Source organism: Chrysemys picta, chromosome 9 (assembly GCF_011386835.1).
Source record: "Chrysemys picta bellii isolate R12L10 chromosome 9, ASM1138683v2, whole genome shotgun sequence".
Taxonomy (NCBI): domain Eukaryota; kingdom Metazoa; phylum Chordata; order Testudines; family Emydidae; genus Chrysemys; species Chrysemys picta.
The window spans coordinates 49,482,646-49,494,679 of NC_088799.1; the positions used below are offsets into that span (position 1 = coordinate 49,482,646).

Genomic DNA, 12,034 nt, shown 5'->3' on the forward strand with positions numbered 1-12,034 from the left:
TAATTGTCATATTTGAATTCAGCACATCAAAATACATAATAAATAGCACATTTTATCTCTGAAGCAGACGACTTCTCAAAAATTGTAGACCAGTGTAATAAGCAGGTTTCTAGGGGCAGCGTCTCTTCCACTCACAAGGGCAGCAGGGAAATATTCCTCCAGGAGTATTTAGACAGGAAACTTCATTAATAATGCTATTATTATTTGTAAATTACATATTTATTCCCTCACGTCTGGGCTGTGTAATTGTTTTCTGGTGCCTCAGAGCTGAGAATGAGATGGACATTCTATACTCCATTTCTTATCTGGTGTCGAAGAGCAGAGTCTTTCTAACATGGCAAACTTTCTTTATTTCAGCTACCAAATTTGTGAGTTTATGTATGAACAGGAGCATCTCTATGACAAAATCATTGATTGTTACTTACGTGATCCAGTGAGAAAGGTAGGTAAATATGTAGTGCTCTAAACTTTTCCTCAGCCAAGAAGAGAGTAGCTCCTCTTTCCCCGATTCCCCTCGGCAGGTAAAACAGTTCCTGTCATCGACCTTGTACGGTTAGAACCCCTTCCTTTTCCGTCAACCCTGGGCACATGCTGAGTCCTGGTCTACACTAGAGTGTTCAATGACCTTTGTATGTAGCAGTTAATTGTTTTATGCTGATTTTCAGTGTGTCCGCAATACCCATCCTGAATAACTGTAAGGTTTGCTCTTGCATCCATAGTAGGGCTCTTTTACACAAGTCCAGGTGAGGTGGCTGTCATTAGCTTTCTAACACCAGTGGGTCAAATTGCTTCTCAACCAACTCTTTTAAAACTCTTGAGTGCAAATTATCCAGTCCTGCTGACCCTAATTTTTTTTTAACTTTAGTAGATGCTGTTTAACATCCTCCTTGTGGTTATAGTTGGAATAGAAAGTATTTAATCATTCTATTATATGAATACGTCATCCAGCTTATTTCCAAATAGAGAACAGAAATATTTATTGAATGCTTCTGCCTTGTCTGTATCAAGCAACAGAGGGTCCTGTGGCACCTTTGAGACTAACAGAAGTATTGGGAGCATAAGTATTGGGAGCATTCTTCAGATGCAAGTGAGGTTCTTGCCCACGAAAGCTTATGCTCCCAATACTTCTGTTAGTCTCAAAGGTGCTACAGGACCCTCTGTTGCTTTTTACAGATTCAGACTAACACGGCTACCCCTCTGATACTTGTCTGTATCATTATTGATAATATACCCTCTTCATTTAGTTATAAACCATTATTACAGTTCCTTTTGTTCTTAATATATTTTTTTAAATCTTTTTATTATCCTTAATTTAGCTGGCCATAGATTTTTCTTCTGATACTTTCATAGATTCTATGGCCAGAAGAGGCCATTATGATCATTTAACCTGCCTTCCTGTAATGTCTGTTTAACTTCTGATTTATATTCATTGTTATCAATTTCCTATTTTTTCCATGTGTTATAGATTATCTTTTTTTATTTTTTATTGTTGCTTTCACTTCACTAAACCAGGATTTTTTTAAACTGATGCAGCATTGTTAAATATGGGATTTGTTTTTATTGACATTTAGTAAAATGTCCTTAAACTCTCAATTCTCATCTAGATTTTTTCCCCCTCCCAGTCAGTGTTACAATTGATTTCTCTAGTGTAGTTGAGGCTTAGGTTAGTGTTCAAAAGTCACCTCCTTCCTGGGATTCGTCTTTGTTAACTTAAACCACAAGATAACATACATCTGAGCTTAGGCTTGCTCCTAAGTTTGGCATGGTCCCAGTGTTTCTCCCAGCAGTTCACCTCTGTCCCTGCCTACGATTCCCTCTCCTGAGAGAGAGAGGCTTCAAACCCCTCTTATTTTTTGGCTGCAATTAAGTGATCTTCCATTAGGTCAATGAAAATTACTCTGCATTTTTCTGCCCAATTTTCACACCTTACAGCAGCATGACTCAGTAGAAGAGTCTTGCAGCTTATCTCTTTTTGGAATATTAGATCTGATATTGCGAACCTCTTACAGACTTGCAGGCTGAAATCTACTTTTCTCCTTCTCCCATATAGAAGTGAAAAGAAAAGTAGGTAATAGAGACAGGGAGAAGAAACAGAGGACTAGATAGAGTGATAGATGGAAGTGGGGAGGATAAAGGAGAATTGGTATGCTGCTGAGGATGACACAGGAGAATCTTGGAGAGAATGTGAGCGCTAGCAAGTAATACAGTGGGAAGGCGGGAGCAATGACCTTCACTCTGAAGGAATACGCTCCACCCTCCTCTCATCTGTTCTCTTGGCAAGGGGTCACAGTCCATCCTCCCCCGAAGGGAAAAAGATGACTACTTGGATCTCCTCAGTTATCAGAGCAAAGCTGCTCTTTGTCAACCATCTCAGCCACTTCTTTTCACATACAATTCTACTCCTCCTCATACTTTCCCTTTGCTCCCTTAGGAACTACTTAAGGTCAAACCATAACTGTTACCAGTAGCTGAGGTTGTCCAACTATTCAGTCATTGGAAGTGGCGCTTCCCAAGGTGGGCTAGCTCTAGTACTGCTTCTGAAGTGCACTCCTTCTGTGACTGTGTGTTTTAATTCTGTGAGCGGAGCTATTATGTAAAACCTCCCTAGCAGTTTATCTTCACCTCTAACAACCAAAGAAATCCTTAAATAACCAATTGTCCATGTTGCAAATACAATTTAGTGGTTAGTCTGAAAATGACTGTGTCCAAATAAGTGAGTTTGCAAGCTGTCACTGATGCACTTCCCAGATGAATTTTCAGATTGCTGGGACAGAACATACTATACCTTCTTACTTTTATGCCTTTCAGGAAGAAGTGTTCAACTACATCCACAATATCCTATCCATTCCTGGGTACAGTGCCGAGGAGAAGCAGTCAGTATGGCAGAAGGCTATGAAACACATTGAGGTACAGCATAGACTGAATTGCTCGTTTTTCTGAACTTAAACCAGTTTCTCCCTTATCCACCTTGTGCTTCTTTGTAGGCAGGAGAGTATTGCCTTTGAGGATGACATAGCTGGTTTTGGTAGGGTTTGTAGAAGAGGAGTTTCCTGAAGCACTCCAAAGGGGGAGTTGATAGCTGCCATACGTTTTGTCGTGTGTGTATGTGTATTTTCAGTGTGCATGTTTACTGTGCCTTCCATCTAAGCACTCGACAATGCACGATAGGTTGGTGTCTTGTAAAGAAGATAACATCCTTATTTTACAGAGGCAAACTGAGTCAAAGAGAGGTTAAGTTAAAATCACATAGCACATCAGTGGCAAAGTCAGGAATACCACATACACATCCTGTTTCCCAATCCCCTGCTCTAACCAATAAACAACTCTCCTTCCCCTTTTTCAAAGTTCAGTATAAACACAATTTAAAATAAAAAAACAAAAAAGTTTGAGACAAAAATTCTCAGCTATTTGTATAACACCGAAATGGTGAATATTATTTTATTCATTGGAGGCCAAGTTGCTGGTAAATAACTTGTTTTCAAGTTAACTTTCATCATTAAAACTATATTTCAATGACAATGTGATTATAGAGCTGAAACGCTGTTCATTCTTGGTACATTATTTTTCACAATTGTTATCTCTCCAAAGTAAGCTAAGCAATTATCTTCCATGAGGATTAATGATGTACCGAATTTCATTTGAAAATGATCATTTTCAGTTATTTAAACTTAAACTCAAAGCTTCTAATTGTTTAACTTTGGGTAACTGTAAATATGATTCATTTTATGTGAAGCTTGGCAAAAGAAATCACTCTGACTTAGTCAAGTTGTCCATTCCTCGTCTGAAAAGAATATTTATGCCAAAGTTCTGAGTAGTTGTAAGGTAGGCTTTGCTAGAAACACGTTTTATATTGCTTTAGTAGTGGCCCACTATAATTTATCTATTGTGCTAGTCCCTGAATAGTGCTGTATCACATTCTTTCAATACTTTTCAGGTTCCCTTGGTGCCATATTTATATGTGAATAACTTACTTTTACCAACGTAAGTGTATGAGTGAAAAATTAATCTTTGTATGATTTATGAGGACAGTATGGAATTGAGGGAAAAGTGCTTCTGATCAGAACAGAATGAATTACAATTTTCTTTGTGAATTTATCTTTTTCCCATCACCTGCCATCCTGTTTTTGTTGTAGTGATATTTCCCTGGTGAAAAACGTTTCCGTTTTAGGTTCTCTAATGCTGTCAGATATGATATAGAGCCTTTTTGTCACTGGTTTCAGTCCAACAGAGGCCTGTATTGATCTGAAGTTATTACTGTTTGTTTGCCAATGAATGGCCTGTGAAATTAGCTGATGGTCTTAGTCCACTTCCTGCACAACTGGAGCCACATCACCAAAACACCTGCACATCTGGCACTAACTGGAAGTCTTGTCAGAGCGACAGGGATGGAACGCAGGCAAAAAGAGCTGGTGAGATAACACCTGCAGCTCAGGATTGAGGCACATGCCTCACCAGTATGAGGATTTTTGTGCTCTGTCTCTGCCTGTTCTATACCTCTTAATCTTTTTTTAATTGTTGCTTCAAAAGCATTCTTCACCCAATGGTATTCACTGTTACTACACTTCTAGATATGGTCATGCAGATTTGTAGGTATATTACAGTATGAGTGGGATCAGCATTAGTGCATGATCCTATAGTTTGTAAGACTAAAGGTAGTGTATTTTTCTCCCTCTGTCTCCAGGAGCTGCTGTTACTGAGCCCGAATAAAGCAGCAGACCTGATAGCAACTCACTTCAATGACCAGATTGAGGGTATCATTAAAAATCTTCAGGTAAAAACTTGCAAACACATTTTGGATTGAACTGTGTTTTTATAATTGAATCTGGTATTTCTCAGCATTGGCTTTGGCCATATTCATAGGGATTTTCAGAGCGGATCAGACTAGAGGTCCATCTAGTCCAGTCTCTAACAGTGGCCAGAACCAGCTGCAACAGAGAAAAGTGTAGAAACCCCTGAATTGCGCATTTATGAAATAACTTGTTGCTGTGAGAGTTTCCATCCAACCCCCTGCCTGAGGTCGGTTGTGTAGCCTGAATCAGAAAGGTATATATCCCTTCCAAACACTTCTAAATCCCTACAAATGGAACCCTTGGTGCTCTCCTACATACAAATATACAGCAAAGGAGTCAGACTATTTCCACTAGTAAGAAGCTGCTACACCCTTCTGTGCTTGGCATCAATACATTCCATTGAAGCACTCTGAGTCCCTAAACAAGGTTTAAAAGAGCTGCTTTCCTAGCTGCCCCAAACGTAGTGCCTGCCAGGATCCATTCAAACATGCCCTCAGCCAGTTTTGTATAGATCATCTGTTCTTATCTGTCCTGGTGCTGGAGAGATACAGAACCAATCTTCATGTTTGTTGTGATAGTTATAATATTATAAATAGTTCTGCTCTTGGTTAGATTGTCCTGGTTTTTTATAAGTTTATTAGATGGTTTCAACAGCTTTTGGTTGTTTGGTACCTCAAGCTTTGCCAATTCTCGTAGATCCAGCAAATAACCTGCACTTAAGAGGTGCTCCCCATTTTTGATGACTATGATAAAGGGAAGAACACTGTTGGAGACTGTGTTGTCTATAAAACTTCCTAAAAGGGCTCAAAGGATTGACACTCCACGCAGCATTTGCTTCTGCATGAGGCCCTTAAAATGTGTGGGTTACAAGCCTGTTTCTTAGAGCTGCTTATTCTGTCCAGAGATCCTCCCAGAGTCCAGAGTTGTTGTCACAGTAGTGTGGCAGCAAGGTTTATCCACTCCTTGGTAAGACCACTGCTGAAATGCTATGTTCAAAACTGGTGTCTTGGTTTCTAAAAAGATGCTAAAAATTGAGAGCTGCAAGAGTGATTAAAAGTCTGGAAAACAGTCTTATGGTAAAAAACTTAAGGAGTCCAATCTATTTCTCTTATCTAAGAGAAGGTTCAGAATTGACGGGTCTGTAATTACCTACCCAGGAAAAAGATATCTAACAATGGAGAGCTCTTTAATCTAGCAGACAAAGGCATAGTGCAATCCAAAGAGGGGGAAGTTGAAGCTAGACAAATTCAAAACGGAAATAAGATAGAAATTTTTTTACAGTAAAGGCAGTTAACCATTTGAACAGATTGCCAAGAGACGTGGTAAATTCTCCATCGTGAGTTGTTAACTAAAGATGAATGACTTTCCAAGGATGCTCTAGTTCAGCCACAAGTTACGGTTCTAGATGTAGGAATCACTGGGTAAAATTCTGTAGCCTGTGAAGGTCAGACTAGAACAGGGGTTCTCAAACTGGGGGTCGGAACCCCTCGAGGTCACAAGGTTATTACATGGGGGGGTCGCGAGCTGTCCGCCTCCTTCCCAAACCCCGCTTTGCATCCAGCATTTATAATGGGGTTAAATATATAAAAGTGTTTTTAATGTATAAGGAGGGGTCACACTCAGAGGCTTGCTGTGTGAAAGGGGTCACCAGTACAAAAGTTTGAGAACTATTGAACTAGATCATAATCTCTTTTGGCCTTAAAAATGTATCTATCTATGAACCTCGGATTGCTTCACTTGACAGCACAGCTGCAGGGTTTCAAAGACTGGATGGGTAGCACTTGTTCATAACAATCATGTAGTCCTTTTACAATCCAAAAAACAACCGCTAGGCTAGGAGGAATTATACCAAGTGAAACTGGTTTAGGAGATTTGCTCAAGGCAGAGGCTCTGGCCAGACTGTTCATGAGCATCAGTCCCATAAGAATGAATAGTATTTCTTTCAATGGGTATAACTTCAGACAACTCTGAACCAGATTATTATGTTAAAATATTAATTTTTTTGTTTTTCCTACTATTCAGGACCAATTCTTGCTTTTCCAGTTTTTGAGAAGTCTTCTTGACCCAAGGTATGTAAGTAAATTGGATAGTTTATCACTTACTGCTCAAAATCATAACTTTTTAGTTAAAATACACGGCTGTGAACACATGTATAAATGCATACATTTACACATGACCATAAAACATTAGGGTATAATCCCGCTTTGACATGAGTTAACAAGGCTTTTCCATCCCAGGTCTTTAAGATTCTGTAGGGTTTGTTTTTGTTTGTTTGTTTGTTTTCACATTACACAAAAAATTGCAGACCCTTGCATTATGAAGGCAGAGAAGGAGCTAATACAGATCCAAAGAGAAGCAAGAAATTGATTAGCTGAGCTCAGCTGTAGCTGTTGCTATAAAAAGCTCTCTTCTGAAGACAAAGTTATTCTCTTTGAGATAGGAGCTAAAGTCTCTGCATACTACAGGAGACTGCGAGTGACTGGGCCAATCAAGATAGATACACTTGATAGATAAAAGGTACCTCTGCTCACTATGACTGGGTTTTTACATTGGGATTGCTATACGCTAACCTCATGCTGGTGAGCCTATCCCAGAAAGGCCTGAGTGTGGCTTCTTAAAGAGGTAGGGCCAGTCAGGGAATGACTATCAGTTGAGATGTCTGTGGTATGAGTCTCTCCCTGCATTAAACTGTATTGTGCAGTTACTATAGTGGTTCCATAGGAAAAGAGGTGAAATGAGCACAGGGACAAATTTTTCTGAAAACTTGCTTTGCCTGTTTTTCTCTTCTGATTACCAGTAGTCTAAGCTTCTGCTATTGTTCTCTAAGAATCCACAAATTTGTCAGTTACTTTGAGGTGCCCAGAACTGAACACACAATCCTGTACAGTGATAATTCTCAGTTCAGACATTTTCAGTATGAGCATCTGTGTGCTCTAGATGTTTGGCTTACATATTGATTACTGCCAGGTGTTACTGCCAGCTGGATTTTGAATTTGGCTGTGTTTATGCTACAGTATCACCATCAGATTATTGTGATAAATGAGCCCCAATGAAAGGAGAAATTGCACTGGACTTCAATATTTTTCTTGTCAACAGAAATAGGCTTCATAAATCTCCAGGTAATAAACTCATCCAATTTAGCCCTGAAATAGTTAGGAAGTGGGCACTTCCCTCTTAGTGTGATGTATGTGCTTATGATTAGACTATGTGTTCAAACCATCAACAGGAAGTCACTCTTAAAAGCATAATATAAACTTTTGAATCTGACTGTACAAAATATCTCTACTTCCTGTACAGGACTGACATTCAGCAAGCCACAGTCAGTCCACAGTCTGCCTCTTTGCACTACCTGAATTCCTGCAGCGTTCACATTAGTGCAACATGGCTGTGAATGTAAATAAAGTCCATTTGATTCTCTCAGGGCTTCAGCAATATTGCTGGGGGTCCAAAATAATAGAATTAAATGGATATAATGGATTGATTGCACATACCAAAATGATCAATAAGGAAAACATAAGTGGGACTCTGTGTGCAGAGGAATGATCCTTAATAGAATTTAAATGAGCCCAGTGAACTCATTTTTGCAACAATCACTACAGAGCAAAGGAGGTGGAAGCCCAAGAATTCAGTCACTTTATTGACAATATTCCCCTGACTTGTCCTATTCTTAAGAAATTCTCTCTGAAGAGACCTTAGATTATTGGAGTAGTTTATTATTCATAACACACAAGTTCCTATGACTATGTTGTGTTGCCAGTGCTGTGGGTTTGTGTGTAATGGGGACATACTTCAAAATGAGCTTTAGCAATATAATTTGTTTTGCACTTTATAAAATAGTGCAACTTTTTTCACAGTAGTTTGTAAATTGATTTGGTTTATTTACTTCAAAAGGCCTAATCTGCAAGGATATAACTTAATTTCACGGCTGCTGAACAGTCAAAGAATATCTACAACAGCTTATTTAAAAAAATTTTTTTTTTAAATGTCCAATCTTTGTAGCAGGTCAGAAGGAAGAACCATGATTCAAGCCCCTTCAAAAACATCTGTCTTTCTCCAATCCGTATGAATGTTTATATCCTCTTTCAGGCAGAGGTTTTATTAAAACAGAGATTCCTAGAGGAACAAATGAGTTTAATGTCTCAACTACAAATGTTTTTGTGGCAGCACATGAGACTAGATTTATCCCTCTGATGTAACTACACTGAAGTTAGGGGAAATACATCAGAGATTAATCTGGCCCATTTAATTTAGCTAGAGTTTTATTTTAAAGTAGGGGCCTGGGGGTTAATAGAAATTGCCATGGGAAATTTAAAACCCAGTGCCCTTGTGTCCATGACTGATAAGCAATGATGGAAAATAGAGCAAAGTGTATATTGCTACAGTTCTCTTATCAAAGCTTTTATTATATTTTCATTTTCATTTCCATTTCCTGATCACTTCCCAGGAGAGCGTGTTTCCATTGCAAACAAGTGTAATGAAATCCATTCATTTGTGATGTGTGTTTGGGTGATGTACCTGCAGTGCCTGTTGTTTTTACCAGAACAAAGGGCTGAGAAGCATGAACAAACTTATATCTAAATTTAGGACAGAATTATAAAATCATAGACATGTAGGGCTGGAAGGGACCTTGAGACCTCACCTAGTCCACCCCTCCCCCCCATGCTGAGGCAGAGGGGCTGGACTATATTTACATGCTGTATTAAGTAGTTTTACAGTCTTAACAGATTAATCAGCTCAACATGACTTGGTGTGTGCAGCAAGCCGCTGGCCCAGAGATCTGTGGGAAGGTTGTTGGGGGTAGCCGTTCCATTTAAAGAAGGCAGAATCATGCCAAGTAGGGTGATCTCTATCTTCTTCAGTATACTCTTCTCGCCATGGATACTCCATTGTGGTGACCCCCTGTGTGTACATCCCTTTTTGGATACATGCTTCTCCTATGTACAGGGGGTCTCCTATATACGTTGGGGTTGCATTCTTGAAAAGGGTGATGGATACCAAAACAACATATACCGGGGAATTTTTCCCCAAAGAAATAACGGAATAAGAGGAAGATGTGTTCACAACTTCACCACACTCGTCTACGACAATGCTCTTTTCACCTAAACACTGTACCTTTTTACAGTGACAGGTTCTACAGTACACATTTTACACATAAAACATTGAATAAAATAATGTAAAACCCTACTAACACCATTCAAACACAGAAAATTTTAATACAGTATAAAACAGCGTCAATTACACTAAATTTAGGTAGGGGTGGAGGCTGGGTTTTCTTTGGCTGGCTTTTCCATGGCTGACTTTTTGGTTGCAGAAGTCTTAAAAAAGGATTTTATCGACATCTGCTCTCCTTCATGAATCTTTGAACAATAGATCTCCCTGTAGCAAGCCACTGCATCACTGAGAGCTCTGGAGACTTTGGCAGATCGTTCACAAAAAGGATCACTGCTCTGTATGATTTCCGTCATCTCATCCAGCAATCCAAAGAAATGGGAGAGATTCTTTGTCGTCAGACTCCTGGCTTCCTGCCCTGTGTCATCATCATCATCGTCCTTGCTTTCTTCGGATATCTCTTGTTGGTCCAGCTCAATCAGTTCCTCATTTGTCAGTTGCTGAGCGTGAAACTCCAACAACTCCTGTACATCGTCCTCCACCTCCTCGAAGCCGACTTCCTTCGGCAACATGACAATTTCTTGCTCGAGAGCAGGAACGGCATCAAATAGCACAAAGCTGTGGCCAACATCTGGCCATGCACGGTGCCAAACGCCGTTCATACATTGCGAAGTGACCTCTTCCCACGACACGTCAATATTTTCCACGCCCTACAAGATGTTATAGGACTTCCAAAACTCCTTTACACTGGGCTTTCCTTCACCTGCCATCTCCTTAATCAGCATGGAGAACATCCTCCATAGGTAATAACCTTGAATGTGGCCATTACACCCTGGTCCATAGGCTGCAGCAATGATGTGGTGTTGGGTGGCCAAAATAGGACCTTGATGTTCGGGCAGAGGGCTTCGTAGTCCAGTTCATGGGTACTTACGTTATCCAGCAGAAGGAGAACCTTAAATGCCAAATTTTCCTTCTGACAGTAAACCTTAAATTTAGGAACAGCATGGAATACAAACCACTCACGGAAAATTTTGCATGTCCTCCAGGACTTTCTGTTCGACTTCCAAATTATAGGGAGACGAGACTTGACGTAGCCCCTCATTGCTCTTGGGTTTTCACTGTGGTAGACATGCATAGTTTTCTTCAAGACAAGGTTCAGCTGTGGCCATACCCGGCCTTCATGCCAAAGGTGATTTCACAATTCCATAGTAACCACGATATCTTCCTACCTGTCTTCTATCAGAAGCCCCAGGCTAACAGGGAAGAACAGAGACTTCGCTTGCTAGATGTTAGGTGTGCACTAGCCTTTTACAGAGAAAGGACTAAACCCTTTCTGAAATCTACTCAACTTTTCGTAGCTATTACAGACAGAATGAAAGGCCTGCCAATCTCGGCCCAAAGAATTTCGTTGTGGATCAGTGCCTGTATCTGCACATACTATGACCTATGGATGGTCCCAGCTCCTCCACTGACAGCCCATTCTACAGCAGCAGCGTTCGTGGCACAAGTCCCGATTCAGGACATATGTAGAGTGGCAACATAGTCGTCAGTCCACACTTTTGCATCCCACTACGCCAATGGTCCCCAAATGTTTTACCTCGCGCCTCTCCCATACCCTGTCTGTGCCCCTCCCCCCAGAGCTGAGACAGGTGAAGGGCCATAGCTCCGGGTGGGGGGGGGGACACGGACAGCCCCAGCCACACATCCCTGAGTGTTCCTCCAAGCCCCCCTGGGGGGGGTGCCCCACAGTTTGGGGACCTCTGCTCTACCCATCACCAAGAAGCTAGAGATGATGTGGGTTTCAGCCAAGTGGTGTTACAGTCCATCTGCCAATGAACTCCGAACCCTCCCTGCACAACTGCTTGAGAGTCACCTACATTGGAATGTACATGAGCAAGCACTCGAAGAAGAAAAAATCCTTACTAACCTTTCATAACTCTTGTTCTTCAAGATGTGTTCCTCATGTCCATTCCAAACCCTCCTCCCCCTTCTTGCTCCTCTGTCAGACTTTACTGGCAAGAAGGAACTGAGGGGGCAGCATGTCATCGGGGCCCTATGTATGGGCATTATGGGGGTGCAACTCCAGAGGGCACCAGAGTTGACCCAACATACCACTGAGGGAAAAGCTTTCCAGT

The 12,034-nt window shown here is 40.7% G+C and overlaps 1 protein-coding gene across 4 annotated transcripts in view; it reads left to right on the plus strand.

Annotated features, from left to right (window-relative positions):
- VPS8 (VPS8 subunit of CORVET complex) overlaps nucleotides 1-12,034 on the plus strand; it is a 252,389-nt gene that overhangs the window by 145,645 nt on the left and 94,710 nt on the right. For all 4 annotated transcript variants that reach the window (XM_065556171.1, XM_042853465.2, XM_005308658.4 and 1 more), the window contains exons 31-34: nucleotides 358-442; nucleotides 2,809-2,907; nucleotides 4,682-4,771; nucleotides 6,813-6,859. In XM_065556171.1, coding sequence (XP_065412243.1) covers nucleotides 358-442; nucleotides 2,809-2,907; nucleotides 4,682-4,771; nucleotides 6,813-6,859 — 321 coding nt within the window. The remainder of the gene's footprint in view (nucleotides 1-357; nucleotides 443-2,808; nucleotides 2,908-4,681; nucleotides 4,772-6,812; nucleotides 6,860-12,034) is intronic.